The sequence below is a fragment of the Amia ocellicauda genome, chromosome 6 (assembly GCF_036373705.1).
Source record: "Amia ocellicauda isolate fAmiCal2 chromosome 6, fAmiCal2.hap1, whole genome shotgun sequence".
In the NCBI taxonomy this organism is placed as follows: domain Eukaryota; kingdom Metazoa; phylum Chordata; class Actinopteri; order Amiiformes; family Amiidae; genus Amia; species Amia ocellicauda.
Genome location: NC_089855.1, coordinates 47,757,603 through 47,774,133, shown reverse-complemented (window position 1 = coordinate 47,774,133; position 16,531 = coordinate 47,757,603). Strand labels below are relative to the sequence as shown.

The 16,531-nt window shown below is 48.9% G+C and overlaps 1 protein-coding gene across 1 annotated transcript; it reads right to left on the bottom strand.

Annotated features, from left to right (window-relative positions):
• Positions 1-2,202: 2,202 nt before the first annotated feature.
• LOC136751901 (collagen alpha-1(V) chain-like) lies at positions 2,203-7,432 on the bottom strand. The gene is made up of 3 exons (XM_066707651.1): positions 7,371-7,432; positions 2,428-6,605; positions 2,203-2,317 (listed from the first exon to the last, which is right to left on the bottom strand). Exons 2-3 carry the CDS (start codon positions 6,500-6,502, stop codon positions 2,271-2,273), a joined length of 4,122 nt encoding a protein of 1,373 aa, XP_066563748.1. The 5' UTR covers positions 6,503-6,605; positions 7,371-7,432; the 3' UTR covers positions 2,203-2,270.
• Between the last annotated feature and the right edge of the window lie 9,099 nt (positions 7,433-16,531).

Here is a 16,531-nt window from a genome sequence, read left to right as displayed (position 1 = left end):
AAGGGTAAAACCTGTATCCTTACAAGATGGCTGACTGGAGAGGGTCAAAGGGTAAAGGGTAGGGGCGGGGCCACCTGTCACTTTGACATAAAGTGCCATTATCACTACTATGCTCCTTGACATTTGGTTGGCTAGTTACCTGCTTACATCTGCTTACTTATGGTATGTTATTTTGATTTCAAAGCCAACTACTGATTTTGATTGAAAATAGTTCAATAATAGCTAGCTTGTTGCATGGATTGAGGTCACACACAAGCATCTGGGGTTTATGTTTTTAGGCAGCTCGCGCTATATCAGTCACTCCGCTCGGAGTCAGCAATGTGCGCAATGCAAAAGCGCTTGGTGGGAATTTGTTTTGGTTGTGAAAAAATATTTAATTCATATTTTTTTGGAGGCTCTTTGATAGTCTGGGGCTCTAGGTGAGCATCTAGTCTGCCTGTACACCTGGATGTCAATTATATTATTAACAATTCAATATTAAATTATTACCAGATTTCTTAGCAGACACCCTTATCAAGGGTGACTTACAATTGTTACAACATATCTCATTATTTGTATATGTGTACCCATTTATACACCTGGGCATTTACTGGAGCAATCTAGGTAAAGTACCTTGCTCTAGGGTACTACAGCAGTGCCCCCCACCTGGGATTGAACCCACAACTCTCCACTGCAGAATCCAGAACCCTAACCACTACTCCACAGTGCTGCTCATATATGTATCATTAATAATTTCATTCTCATTAGGCTATAATAATTATAATTAATATTATTGAGCAAATTAAACACGGTCACCCCACCAACCCCCCTGCTCTTACCGGTGAAACCCCCCCCCAGCTCTTACCCACAAACCCCCCCCCGCCACTCTTACTGGCGAAAATACCGCAAGCCGGCTGAATGTTACCCGAGATCAGAATTGGCCTGAGGCCAAACCTTGTTACCAACCCTGTCCTAGGATATACATAAGGAATACTTAATTTTTTTTTTAAAAAGGACTAAATCAACAACAAATGGGCATCAATGTGGCAACATAATATTTGTATTATATAATTATTAAACTTTAGTATGTGTTCCATAGATATAAAGTACACTAAAAATTTAACATTTTACCGTGAATAAAAATTGTAGCCGACTAAGCCATTGGAGAATACTCCATCCTAACAGATAAGGACACACAAAAGTGAATCAAATTCCACAGACAATCACAAAATTTATGGGAAGGAATTATTAAAATTTGATTTTAAAAACAATACACCGTTGGGCAGTCCAACATCAAGCATTTCATAATAGCAGCATTAATAGCCTCTAGTAAAGTGCCAGTGCAGATAAATGCAGATAAATACCCTTATTATAAACAACTAAAAACAAACGCAAAAAGAAGAACGAAAATATAAAAAAAAAAACCATCAAAACACTCCAGTGATTAGAAATCAAAACAAGTCTTCAATCAAAGTACATTTAAGTAAATTAATCTGCAACACCCACTAGTGTATATTACTAATAAAAGCCACATATTATACAGACTAATCTGAGCACTGGACTGGGCTGGGAGATTTATAGGCCCACAGGTCAACCAGCGCCAGATGGCCAGTCCACTACTGTATACCTCCGCTGAAGAGAACTCCACACCATCACCCAGCTGCTCCTCTGGCCCGCATTCGGCTCCATGCAACTCTGCACTACCGAGAACCCCATGAACATGTAGAGATCCACCTGCACAGGCTTAATGGGAAGGCCCTGCCTCACAGTGGGCCAAAGGTCTTTAGATTGCAGACATTGGACCGTGCCCTGCCAGCATGTCTGTACATTCTTTCACTTGCATCTGGTCTACAGGCAAATCCTCAATCAAGTGACTCCTTAACTTATTCTACAGAACCTTGAAGGGACAGATATCCTTTCCATCCCCTAACCTTCCAGCAAGACCATGTCTGTCTCCTTTACTAGGAACCCTTGTCCATGTACATTCAGTTTCAAACCCTATTTTATAAGACTGCCACTGTTGCACCCGAGCAATGAAATCCAAATTGAAAATGAATAACATACCTAGGAGGAGCCCTCTATTTCAGTCAGGGGCCTGGGGCCAAGGGACTGGTAGAGTGAGACCAAGCAAGCTTGGGGAATAAAGGGCAGTCCAAGCAGTACATTGAGGGAGTGTAGATGAGTAGGAATGCATGTACACAAAGTTAAACTCATACAATCGAATTCACTTTTTCAGCTTTTATTTTTCCATTTTCCTCCACTCCCCCATCACAGAAACAAGTTCCCAGGTCCTAGCCAGTCTCCATTCGGGGGAGATGAATACAGCAGTCCCAGGCATCTGAAGAGAGACAAATACAGTACATTAGCACCGACTGGCCACCACAGTACATCAACACTGGAATGACCATTTAGGAGAGCGCACAGAGGAGGGATGGGCATGCGACTCACCGTGTGCTCTGTGGAAGATATCCTCGTACTCCTCCACACCCTCGGGGCACAAGCAGGATGGCAAGGCTGCTCTCCTCCCAGCCAGGTTCTCTCCTTCAGGTCCTCTCTCCAGCTTCAATCTCCCCGGCATTGTGATTGGCATCATCTCTGGACCCTCCCATTCTCTCTGTGGCCTCTTCCCTGGCACCTTCCTCACAGGCTTTTTGCTGGGCCTCTTCCCCTGGGGATGCTTTCTTGGTGGCCTCTTCCCTGGCACCTTGCTTGGACCCTGCCCCTGCGGATGCTTTCTTGGTGGCCTCTTCCCTGGCACCTTCCTCACAGGCTTTTTGCTGGGCCTCTTCCCCTGGGGATGCTTTCTTGGTGGCCTCTTCCCTGGCACCTTGCTTGGACCCTGCCCCTGCGGATGCTTTCTTGGTGGCCTCTTCCATGGCGCCTTGCCGGGCCTCTTCCCTGGCACCTTCCTTGGACCCTCCCCCTGGGGATGCTTTCTTGATGGCCTCTTCCATGGCACCTTGCCAGGCCTCTTCCCTGGCACCTTGCTTGGACCCTGCCCCTGCGGATGCTTTCTTGATGGCCTCTTCCTTGGCGCCTTGCCGGGCCTCTTCCCCGGCCCCTTGCCGGGCCTCTTCCCCTGGGGATGCTTTCTTGGTGGCCTCCTCCCTGGCGCCTTGCTGGGCCTCTTCCCCGGCACCTTGCTTGGACCCTCCCCCTGCGGATGCTTTCTTGGTGGCCTCTTCCCTGGCGCCTTGCTTGGGGGCTTCATCCCCGGCACCTTGCTTGGGCCCTCGCCTTCCGGCTTTCTTCTTGGAGGCTTGTGGTCTGGCACCTTGCTTGGGCCCTCGCCCTCCAGCTGCCTTCGTGGGGGCTTCTTCCCCGGCACCTTGCTCGGGCCCTCACCCTCCGGCTGCCTTCTTGGGGGCTTCTTCCCTGGCACCTTGCTTGGACCCTGCCCCTGCGGATGCTTTCTTGGTGGCCTCTTCCCTGGCGCCTTGCCGGGCCTCTTCCCTGGCACCTTGCTTGGACCCTGCCCCTGCGGATGCTTTCTTGGTGGCCTCTTCCCTGGCGCCTTGCCGGGCCTCTTCCCCGGTACCTTGCTTGGACCCTCCCCCTGCGGATGCTTTCTTGGTGGCCTCCTCCCTGGCGCCTTGCTGGGCCTCTTCCCCGGCACCTTGCTTGGACCCTCCCCCTGCGGATGCTTTCTTGGTGGCCTCTTCCCTGGCGCCTTGCCGGGCCTCTTCCCCGGCACCTTGCTTGGACCCTCCCCCTGCGGATGCTTTCTTGGTGGCCTCTTCCCTGGCGCCTTGCTTGGGGGCTTCTTCCCCGGCACCTTGCTCGGGCCCTCGCCCTCCGGCTGCCTTCTTGGAGGCTTGTGGTCTAGCACCTTGCTCGGGCCCTCGCCCTCCGGCTGCCTTCGTGGGGGCTTCTTCCCCGGCACCTTGCTCGGGCCCTCGCCTTCCGGCTGCCTTCTTGGCGGCTTGTGGTCTGGCACCTTGCTTGGGCCCTCGCCCTCTGGCTGCCTTCGTGGGGGCTTCTTACCCGGCACCTTGCTCGGACCCTCGCCCTCTGGCTGCCTTCGTGGGGGCTTCTTACCCGGCACCTTGCTCGGACCCTCGCCCTCTGGCTGCCTTCGTGGGGGCTTCTTACCCGGCACCTTGCTTGGACCCTCGCCCTCCGGCTGCCTTCGTGGGGGCTTGTGGTCTGGCACCTTGCTCGGGCCCTCGCCCTCCGGCTGCCTTCTTGGAGGCTTGTGGTCTGGCACCTTGCTCGGACCCTCGCCTTCCGGCTGCCTTCTTGGAGGCTTGTGGTCTGGCACCTTGCTCGGGCCCTCGCCCTCCGGCTGCCTTCTTGGAGGCTTGTGGTCTGGCACCTTGCTCGGGCCCTCGCCCTCCGGCTGCCTTCGTGGGGGCTTCTTCACCGGCACCTTGCTCGGGCCCTCGCCTTCCGGCTGCCTTCTTGGAGGCTTGTGGTCTGGCACATTGCTCGGGCCCTCGCCCTCTGGCTGCCTTCGTGGGGGCTTCTTACCCGGCACCTTGCTCGGACCCTCGCCCTCCGGCTGCCTTCGTGGGGGCTTCTTCCCCGGCACCTTGCTCGGGCCCTCACCTTCCGGCTGCCTTCTTGGAGGCTTGTGGTCTGGCACATTGCTCGGGCCCTCGCCCTCTGGCTGCCTTCGTGGGGGCTTCTTCCCCGGCACCTTGCTCGGGCCCTCACCTTCCGGCTGCCTTCTTGGAGGCTTGTGGTCTGGCACATTGCTCGGGCCCTCGCCCTCTGGCTGCCTTCGTGGGGGCTTCTTCCCCGGCACCTTGCTCGGGCCCTCACCTTCCGGCTGCCTTCTTGGAGGCTTGTGGTCTGGCACCCTGCTCGGGCCCTCACCTTCCGGCTGCCTTCTTGGAGGCTTGTGGTCTGGCACCTTGCTCGGGCCCTCACCTTCCGGCTGCCTTCTTGGAGGCTTGTGGTCTGGCACATTGCCCGGGCCCTCGCCCTCCGGATGCCTTCTTGGCGGCTTGTGGTCTGGCACCTTGCCCGGGCCCTCGCCCTCCGGCTGCCTTCTTGGCGGCTTGTGGTCTGGCACCTTGCCCGGGCCCTCGCCCTCCGGCTGCCTTCTTGGCGGCTTGTGGTCTGGCACCTTGCCCGGGCCCTCGCCCTCCGGCTGCCTTCTTGGCGGCTTGTGGTCTGGCACCTTGCCCGGGCCCTCGCCCTCCGGCTGCCTTCTTGGCGGCTTGTGGTCTGGCACCTTGCCCGGGCCCTCGCCCTCCGGCTGCCTTCTTGGCGGCTTGTGGTCTGGCACCTTGCCCGGGCCCTCGCCCTCCGGCTGCCTTCTTGGCGGCTTGTGGTCTGGCACCTTGCCCGGGCCCTCGCCCTCCGGCTGCCTTCTTGGCGGCTTGTGGTCTGGCACCTTGCCCGGGCCCTCGCCCTCCGGCTGCCTTCTTGGCGGCTTGTGGTCTGGCACCTTGCCCGGGCCCTCGCCCTCCGGCTGCCTTCTTGGCGGCTTGTGGTCTGGCACCTTGCCCGGGCCCTCGCCCTCCGGCTGCCTTCTTGGCTGCTTGTGGTCTGGCACCTTGCCCGGGCCCTCGCCCTCCGGCTGCCTTCTTGGCGGCTTGTGGTCTGGCACCTTGCCCGGGCCCTCGCCCTCCGGCTGCCTTCTTGGCGGCTTGTGGTCTGGCACCTTGCCCGGGCCCTCGCCCTCCGGCTGCCTTCTTGGCGGCTTGTGGTCTGGCACCTTGCCCGGGCCCTCGCCCTCCGGCTGCCTTCTTGGGGGCAGCTTCTCTGGCACTTTTCCTGGCTGTACCTCCACCTTCCTCCTCAGCTCTTTGATTGGAAGCCCCTGCTCCTCTCTGGCCAGCACACCACTCTCAGACACGGGCATCGAGATGACGTCCTCTTCCTCCTCCCAGTCTGGCTTCGGCTGCAGTTGTGATTCAGGTTCAGGTTCATTAAGCAGGGGACGGCAGCACTTGTTCTTACTCCCGGGGCGTGGCCTGCAGGGCTCACCAGGGCTCCTCTCCTTCCTCATCTTCTGGCAAAGTGGGGTAGAGGGGCAGGGTGTGGGGGCATCGGCAGGGATATCTACTCCAGCAGTCATCTCAATGCACTCCTCATCCCCATCAGTGTCCTGGTCTGCCCCCAACTCTCCCTGCATCTCAGTCATGATGGCAGCAACAGGCACAGGGAGAAGACTCCTATAGAGACTGGATCCACCAACACGGAGGTCACCATCTCCATATTCCCTTGTGTGCTCTCCCCTTCCTGCTCTCCTCCAGATTCTCTCTCTCCACATGGCAGACAGTGCCGGCAGCACTTTGGCATGTCTCTGGGACAGGAAGTCACCTTCTCCACCACTCTGCTCTTCCTTCCCCGCTGGGCTGGGGCCCCGCTCATTTAGGAGCCGGAAGGCTGTGCCAGAGGGGGGACCATGGGCCACCCTGTATCCCTGTCCACTCCTCTCTGCCGTTCCCCCGGGCCAGTCTCTCACTTCATCTGGATTCAGCACAGCAGCAGATGCCACTGCAGCCCAGGCAATCAGCACACAGCACAGAGCTCTCCTGCAGGTCATCTTGTTGATAGCAGAGGGAGTCATGGTCCCAGTTTTTTCAGGAACTCTCTCAGGGCTCAGAGCTGCCCATCAGAGGGGGAGATGTTGAAGGGAAAAAATAAAAACAATTCTGTTGGCATCAACAACCCTGGGGAGAAAAAGCCTTTGTAAAAATGCAGTCAGATCAATCACTTACTACACTGGTCTACAGCCAAAGTGCTTCTGAACTTAGATGTCAAACTTTACCAACAGAAATGCTTACGATTGTTGATTGGCTCTAGATCAAGATGTGCTACTGGGTCAGTATACAAGACCCTTGACTTGAATGGCAGAGGATCAATTGGTTATAAAGTGAAGGGATCTCTAAACCAGAAATCAGTCAAATGCAGATTTGACTGGATCTATGAATACAACCATGAGTGGGATTAGACAGTACTTGGTTTTTGAGCAAAACTATGAATTATGCAGTCTGAACCCAATATTGTCATATTGCATCATGTTATTCCTAGAAGTCATGGATGATGCAATCAAAACTACACATGTGTAAAACAACCATAAACAAGACCTAGGTTTACAATTTAGGATTAAAACTATACCAACTACACAATAAACCGGCAAACTCAAAACTTGAATGTATTGGGAACTGTATACAAATCAGTTTTACTTGTCATTAGAATTCAGCACATCAAAACCCATACTAGATAGAACATATTGTCTCTGAAGCAGACGACTTCTGAAAGCATTGTAGACCAGTGCCAATCAATCAACAAATCCCAAAATAATTAAACCGAGGAGGGTTTCAGCAAGGGGACTTTTAAAAGTGCCGCACCCCTCGCACCACAACTGGTGGATGCAAAACAGCGTTTAGAGTTTAAAGACAAACTAAATCACTTGTAAAAGCAAGTGTCCTCACCGCACACAGAGAGGGATCTACCAGTGGACCGGCACAGAGAGTACGGAAAACAAACTAACAACAAGTGTTGGAAGGAAAAATAGCTTCTCCGGCAACTGTTTATACCCGAAGAAGTTTTCGGTCAAATTGATGAATTAATTGAACTGAATCACTGGGAGCGCCTTTGTACAACAGCGGCCAATCACAGCTCGCCCTGTGCCAGCCCAGCGGTCCAAACGTGTGCGGCGACAAACTGCTGCAGCCTGCTTCTGTTAGTAGTGGTAGTAGTAGTAGTAGTTTTAACATACTACCACTATTATTATTATTATTATTATTATTATTATTATTATTATTGTTGTTACTATTGATACAAATAAATAATAATTCCGCTTTTATTCGATTCTGATGCCACTTCCATGTTGGTGCAAGCACTATCGTACAGTCATTATACTTCACTGCATATTTCAAAATCGTAGGGTTTGTATAGAGAGTGTCTGGGGAATGTGTAGTTTTTAATATTCTGGGTGTCTGGACTTGGGCGCTACGTTGAACAAATCCTGTGTATTTTGTTATGGTTATTATAATTACACATTACATATCAGCGGGCGTTATGTGATGGCTAATAAAATCATTTAAAAAAACGTATACATACTTAAATAGGACAAGATGCTTAGTTCTCCGGGTTAATTACCGATTACCTAATCACTTGGCTCAGCTGCCCAAGCGTCAGTACAGGTCCAGATACTTAATTTCGTCTTTCTATGGTTAAACCACTAATGCTGAATCAGAGTGGTTTTTATGGTTTTTATTACTATTATGATTATTTCGATTTTATCAGAATGTGCTTTAGGGCTGTTTCGGTTTTAACTGTTTATAAATAGTTTTCTTTCCATGTGCTTCTGTCGCCATGGGGGTGTGCCTGGCTGCTGGGACGAACTGAAGGCACGGCCCCCTTTAAACGGAGACCGAATGAGGAGTGAAGGAGCGTTGATAGTTATGCTATGTATTTTATACTAGATCTTTTATTGTTGATGTTTTATTTTGTTTTTTTGGTGTTTTAGAAATATTTGTTTTGACTGTTCTTATTGCTGTAATACATTTATAGTTATATATATATATATATATATATATATATATATATATATATGTATAGATGTCTGTTGGCACTTTAATTGTATTTTTGTAGGAACTAATTGTCTTATTGCTTTTGTATACATTCGGGGCTATATGGACATCCCCCATGTGTGAGAGCTTGGCTTTTAAAGATCTAGTTGTGTAAAACCTTTACTGCAACCTGGTGTTCTTGCTCTCTTGCTGCTGAAGTGCCCACCAATAATATTAACTTCGTTGAGAAATGGATTGAGGTCCCTCACTTAGACCGAGGGGGCATGGTTATTTGAGAGAATTGTTAGTGGGGCTGTCTGTTATATATCCTGCTGCTCGGACCCCTCACAATGCTAATTATAATCAGCTTTGGTCTTGTCCTTGCAGAACGGCGCTTTGCAGCCCACAATTACGGGAGTGTGTGTGACTGTTTATCTATGTCACTCAGTTAACGATAAATAGTTAAATACGTCAGATATCTATATAAACTGAATAACATACATTTTATGAAATGACGCATCCTCCTTAAACCAGGAGTTGTACCTAATATATCCATATGTATATATCTACTACAGCTCTATATCTATTGATTATAGGTTAAACCCCCTGGGTCCAGTAGGATGTGTTATTAGACCTGTTGTACAAGGCGATATCTGATTGTAATAAAAATAATATTAAAAATTGGCCTATATATCCTTACATTTACAGTAGCTTTTGTCACAAAATTGCCAGTAAATTGTAATTTTACAGAAGGTGAATACAGGAATATTGTGTACATTTACAGTAATTACTGTATTTTCACACAGCTGGACACCGCTAGACTTCATGTTTTAGGGGGGCTACGAAACGATGCTCAGGAGATGAGCTGATGACTGGAGGGTTGGGGAGGGGGAGCTGATGGTTCTTTCTCCGGTAAGAGCAGGGGGGTAGTGGGGTGCTGACGGTGGATTATTAACTGGTTGATGTATAGGAAGCGGAGGGTGTCGATTAGAGGAGTCGCTTCTAACTGGAGTGAGGTTGTTAGTGGAGTTCCACAGGGATCAGTACTAGGGCCTTTGCTTTTTCTAATCTATATTAATGATCTGGACTCTGGGATAGTTAGCAAACCTGTCAAATGTGCAGATGATACTGAAATAGGTGGCTCAGAAGATACAATCTTGGCAGCACAGGATATTCAGAGGGACTTGGATAACATTCAGTTGTGGGCCGACACCTGGCAGATGAAATTCAATGTGGACAAGTGCAAGGTAATACATGCAGGTAACAGAAATGTCCACTATAATTACACTATGGGAGTATAATTACACTAGATGAAGTAACGTATGAGAAAGACCTAGGAGTCTACGTGGACTCCTCACTTTCTCCATCCAACAATGTGGGGAAGCAATAAAAAAGGTAAACAGGATGTTAGGATGTTGTCAAAAGTGTAGCATTGAGAACAAGGGCAGTGATGTTCAGACTGTACAATGCGCTAGTTAGAGCTCATCTGGATACTGTGGACAGTTCTGGGCTCCACACTTCAAGAAAGATATCGCTGCTCTAGAGGCAGTTCAGAGGAGAGCAACCAGACTTATTCCAGGTCTGAAGGGAATGTCCTACTGAGAGACTGAGGAACTGAACCTTTTCACCCTGGAACAGAGGAGACAACGTGGGGACTTGATCCAAGTCCTCAAAATCATGAAAGGCATCGACCACATCAAACCAGAGGAGCTTTTCCAGATCAGCAGGGACACACGGACCCGGGGACACAAATGGAAATTGGGCTTCAAGGCATTCAAGACAGAAAACGGGAGACACTTCTTCACACAGAGAGGCATCACAATCTGAACAAACTCCCCAGCGACGTGGCTGAAGCAATAATTTGGGAACATTTAAAAATAGACTGGATAGGATCCTAGGATCACTTAGTTATTAATGGACACCAAATGAGCACAATGGGTCGAATGGCCTCCTCTCGTTTGTAAACTTTCTTATGTTCTTATGTTCTTAAGTTGCTTTAACTTTAATACTATTGTAACAGGTTTGCTTGACCTTAACCCTTCTGGGCTCTAATGGGAGACAGACAGGTCAACCACACAAAAGTGATACAAAGGAATAAACTTAAAACCGTCAATAAATTGGACTGACCATTTAAAAGTCAGTATGTCCATCTCCCAACATCCCCTGCAGGAGCAGCTAAATATTAATGAGCCTGGGTGGCTCTGGCTTTCCGTGACCCTCACAGTATAATTAAGGACAACTGAATTCAAATAATTAATTTTAACTCAACTTCTACACCAGATTAAATTGTTCATTAAAAAAGTTCACTTTTATTAGTTTGTTTTAGGTAGGTAATTAAGCAGTCATTAATTAGGCAGCAAATGACGCTGGCAACTGAAGATCAGCTGCAACAATCTGTGTTGATTGATCAGCAAAATGGGGAGAACTGGGGGAAACAACTGATTCACCTGAATAAACCTTAAAAGCATAGTTATCAGAAGAATTCCTCTCCGCTCTCTCACCAGGTGAATCATTTAATTGACATTTTGATATGGACAAAAGGGTGATAAGGTCTTACCTTTCAACAAATCTTCATGGATTCCACGTTCATGCATGTAGTGGATTCTGGGTATCAAACCAAGCCATTTACATGATGGGGGCACCCCGTCAGCCCGGGGCCCCAGGTATTTGCCTAGGATGCCTACCCCCTTGCGACGCCCCTGGGCCTATCGACCATGTCAGGTTTTAACCTTTTGAGCAGTAGGGTGAATTCAGGTATAATGGGACACTCATATAAGTTCTGTTTATATTTTGGTCTAAAAAGTATTAGTGCAAGCTTTTGTCACTGAGCCCTTGCAGATACACCTGACAATCAAAATCACATGACTTCATGGTCATGACATCATAGAAGGGAGAGGGGCAAGCATGAAACGGGAATCTCAACCGGGAGATCACATTGTCAGATCAGTGACACAGCTTTTTGCCTAATTTGATATAAGGTTATAAAACTGTTAAGAATTATTCGGTAGCACTTTATAATAAGGTCCCCGTATAAATGCTCTATGAGGCCTTAACAGATGATGAAGAACTATTTTTTTAAGAATTCACTGCTGGCTGGTGCTGTGCATGGGGGTGAATGCTGGAACAAGAGGACGTTGGATTAAGTTGGTGGTCTGAAATAATGCTGGTGCTTAAATTAATGTACTACTAAACACAGATGTCCTAAAGGATCTATAAAGTCTCAGTAAGGCAGTTATAGGATGTTTGTATATCCTAGTAGACATCTATAATGTCTGTGTTTGCAGAACCCCATTTAAAGTGTGCAAATTTTCATACCTACAATACATTAACACAAAGGTATTGTCACGGACTGTGCGACAGGGGAACAGGGAAACACAGCTGCGGTGTGTGGTAGAGGTGGTCAGACAGGCAAGGGATGGATACGGTCAGGACAGGGCAAATGGAATCAGAGGAAGGTCGAGGTCGAGGGGCAAAGCAGGGAATTGAGGATTCAGAGGATTCAAAGATATAATAAGGCTCAGGGATACAGTGCTCAGAGTTGTAGTGACAAACTGACAAAACTTCACAATGAGTGCAGGCCTGCATTAAACCAAATTGGGCCACGGGGCTATGACATTTTTTATAGGCCCCATCTTCTAAACGCCCCCTCACCAAACCCTGTCCAGTCCATTTACACACAGCGACATGCAGATATTATACAGTCTGAAGTCTCTATGCATAGCAGGCTGAAGATAATGCTTCCACATTCCAAAATATTATATTCTCAGGTACACTATCAATGGAAATTAGTGAACTAAAAGCACAGAAAGAATGATAAATGATCATATTAAAACATTGCTAGTCTGATGAAATAAGCCAACTGAAAAAGCAAAGTAACATCCTTTCTATGCCGCGGTATAGAATAAGCTACACTTTTTAGTTACCAGTAAACAAATCATGCAGCATCAACATTTGATCTGCAACATTTATAACATCATTCATCACCAACACAGCAAGAGCAACAGAAGCATGGACCGCGCAGCCCATCTTCAGAAATGGGGGGCATAGAGTAAATTCACCCGGCACCCAGCGAGATGTGTTGCCATCAATGTCAGTGCGTAGTTCACAGGCTGCTACTAAACTTGTGTAACCTATTGCATTCAACCTACACCACAGAATAATACTTATGAAAAAATGTATGCAACTCACATGCTTTAGTGCTCCTCAAGCTTCCCGTATACGTGCATCTGTCATTCATTTTTCTCACAAACTATTTGGTGACAGCGGCCATATTCACCTCCAGCCCAGTCTGACTAGAGAAAAATCAACAGTGTGTTGAGGCATTTCTGTGAAAACAATACCTGGATAACTTTTGCACTTTCAACCACAATGCCTCATGGCTATTCCTACCAAAAAGTGCTCCGAGATGTTTTAAATAAATAAGCACTAATAATAGGCTACATAAACCAACCTATCATCATCATCCGCATCATTATAATAATAATAGCTTCTGTAGCAGGGCAATTATACACACATATATAGGCAACCTTGCAACCCTGAATGATAGGTTGTGAATGCAACCCCGGTTATCTGAAAAAGGAAGCACTGCCCAAGGGGGAAGGGTTGCTGCGCACTTCCATAGGAACCTGATCGAAACATCTCTATATCAAAGCTGCCATTGGCCCCTGTGCCCGTCACTCAAAACAGGTCCCTTCCTAATTCCTGTTTGTATAAGTCTGCACAGGAACTTCCTTTTTTGCCGGGAGACTTGAACTCCTGCGCAACCTTGCAACCCTTGGGCAGTGCTTCCTTTTTCAGATAACGGGTTTCATTCGCAACCTATCATTATCTTTCAATTCAGAAGCACTGACCAAAGGGGAGGGGTTACTGTATAACATAACTGTCGCAAGGGAGGAGGCAGCGAGCTGATAAGGGAGCCTGTCCTGAGGCGTACTGCTAGAGGAGAAACAGAGGCCCCTTGGGGCCACACCTCTACTAGCTCACAACTAGAGCAGGGTCACAGACCTGCTGTCCAATAAACTACCCACACAGCAAGGCAGCGAGATTCAGCTCAAGTGCCATGTGCTGGGGACAGCAGCAACGCCCCCCTGTTCTACTAGCACAGCTAGGATGGGGCCACAGACCTGCTGTCTAACTACAAACCCTGTGGGGTACAGGAGCCAGCTCATGCACCTCCCGCGCAACACAGGTGTGTCGACACCTGCCGATTAGCACAGCTAATGCAGGGCAACAGCAGCTCTTATGGTGTTGGAATAAATGAACTATGTACACAGCGAGGCAGCGAGCACAGCTTGAGCGCCATCAGCTGAGGACAGCAGCAGTGGCCTTCCAGTCTACTAGCAGAGCCAGGATGAGACCACAATCCTGCTGTCTACGCATAGTATGTACACAGCAGGGTACAGGCAAGACGCATGTGTAGTGGATTTTTTCTCTGTTATACAGAGAGACTCAGGACTCAGGTTGATTCTCAGCTCCAGATATTTTATTCAATCCATGCAAGGGAAGAGCACCCCATCACCCGGCGATGAAGCAACTCTTAAAGCATTGTCAGAAATACATGCAAATGTATACATCATTTTGATGGGCGTATTGGTTGGGAGGGCACACAGTGTACTTGGTAGGACCTGGGACATCCAATCATGATATTGGTGTAACATGAGATAGAGAAATGGACTGGAGATGTGTTTACTTGACTGACCACTTTCTCAGGCAATCATCCCAATCCTATCATAGCAGGAGGTCGCATACCTCTTGTTTCAGGGTTCTTTTGTTATATATGCAGGCAATCAAACAACAGTCATACCCAACTCCTGAGTGTCTGCAAGCTTGACTGGCAAAGAGCTGTACCCAGCTATTGGGCAGGATTAAATCAAAACTTTGACCCACCTGCTAATAGAAAACTACAAACCTGTAAATTATAGCGGTTATATTTATGATTAGAAGAAAGTGTTAATAAAAATCTTAATAAAAATGAAGCCGCAACTGATTACAGTTCTGTAGTTTTCTATAAGCGGGTGGGTCAAAGTTTTGATTTAATCCGGCCCATTGTCTTTATGCAAACCTTGACCCCAGCCCATCTGCAAGTGAGGACCATGTTTAATGCAGAGTCCAGTTTGATATTAGGAAAGTTCATTTTTCCCCTTCACATGCACCACCGCAACACGATGCAATAATTTACCGGGCGGCCTCATAAGGCAACATAGCTGGAGGCTGCGTGACAGACCCTGGGAAAACATCGACAGGGCAGTCAGCAAGCCCAGGAGCAGCTCCTGTGGTTGCTCGACTGGAAAGCATAGTCTGGTAGGAAGGGAAAACATGGTTCAAATTAGCTCCATCCAGGATGTGCTAACAGGGGCAGACTGGGAATAGAGACCAGGAGCCAGAGCCTACAGGATACTGGGGCTTGACTGAAGCCAAAACCAGGTTCCCAATAGAAGGGACTGGGTCCGTCACGTCCAACCTGTAGAATCGGACAAATGTAAGTGGCAAAGCCCAAGCTGCAGCCGCACAAATGTCTGCCTGGGAGGCACCTTGAAAAATGGCCCATGATGTGGCAATGCCTCGAGTTGAGTGGGCCACCAGGTGTTCAGGCACCGGGTCCCAGTGGACTCATATGCCATGGTAATAGTGTCCACAATCCAATGCGAGAGGCGCTGCTTTGAAAGCACCTGGTCCTGTGTCCGCGCTCCATAGGACACAAACAGTTGGTCCGAGTGCCGAATGTCCTTAGTGCGTTCCAAATAGAACCTGAGGGCCCGCACAGGGCAGAGCAGTTGAATCCGGCTCTCTTGCTCCGAAGCGAAGGGAGGAGGATGAAAAGCCATCAACTCAATAGGCCTGTTGACAGGAAATGGAGACAGCACTTTTGGGAGGAATACAGGGTTAGGCCATAGCGTTGACACACAATGGGTGTATGGACAGGGTGTGTAACTCGCTCACACATTTTGCAGAGGAAAAACGCAGTCTTAAAAGTGACACAAGCTTCAGCTCAGCTGAGTTCAGTGGCTTAAATGGGGCTTGGAAAAGTGTGTCCAGCACCACATCAAGACGCCTTGCGGGCAGTGACGGGGTGCGAGGAGGTCATAGCCGTCAAGCTCCCTTTAAAAACTGCACAGTCAGGAAATGAGACCCAGAGGCTCGCCATCAATCCAGATATGACCTGCGGAGATGGCCGCCTGATAGACTTTGAGTGTGGACGGGGACTTGCCCAGGTCCAACAGCTTCTGTAAAAAACTTGTAATATGACCCAGTGGGGCAACTAACTGGGTCATGAACCCCGACTTGGCACCAGGTGCGAAAAGTCTGACAGCGGTAGGAATACTGCGACCTCGTAGAGGGAGCTCTCGCCAACTGAATAGTGGCTACTACCATGTCTGACAGACCCCAGACTATCGAGCGATCCTATTCAGGGCCCAGGCCCAGAGCTGGAGCAGGCCTGGGTTGGGTTGATCTATAGAGGAGACAAGCATGATCACACTTGAGACACCCACGTAAAAACGGCAGTGGGGGCCCCTTGGGACTACATTCTGGTCGACCAGGAGTAAGGACATCAGTCTACTGGGAATTGTAATGCAGAGAGGGCCAATAGCGCCTCTACCCTCACCTTCAACAATACTAAGACCATATATAGAGCGGGGTTGACAGGAGATCTGCTCCTATAGCCTCCGCTAAACACAGGAGCACTCACTGTCTGCCAACTAGCAGCTAGAGGTGGGGCGATAGCAGCTCTACTCTGCAATAGTATACAAAGTGGAGCAACAAGAGACAGCTCCTGTGAATCACACTTGAACAGGGGCAGTTACCTCCTGCTTGACTACCACAGCTAGGACAGCAAGCTTCACTGTGATATAACACACAAGTAGGGCAAGAAGGGACTAGCTCTTGTGCCTTCGCTTAAGACAGGAACAGTCACCTCCTGCTCAAGTAGCACAGCTAGGATAAGGAGTGACAGCAAAGCTTAATAAGGAAACGGGGCAACAGGAGCCAAGCTCATGCACCCTCGGTTACCACAGGAGCAGCCCCCTCTGGCCTGACCAGCACAGCAAAGAGTGTGCAACAGCAATCTCTACTATGCAATA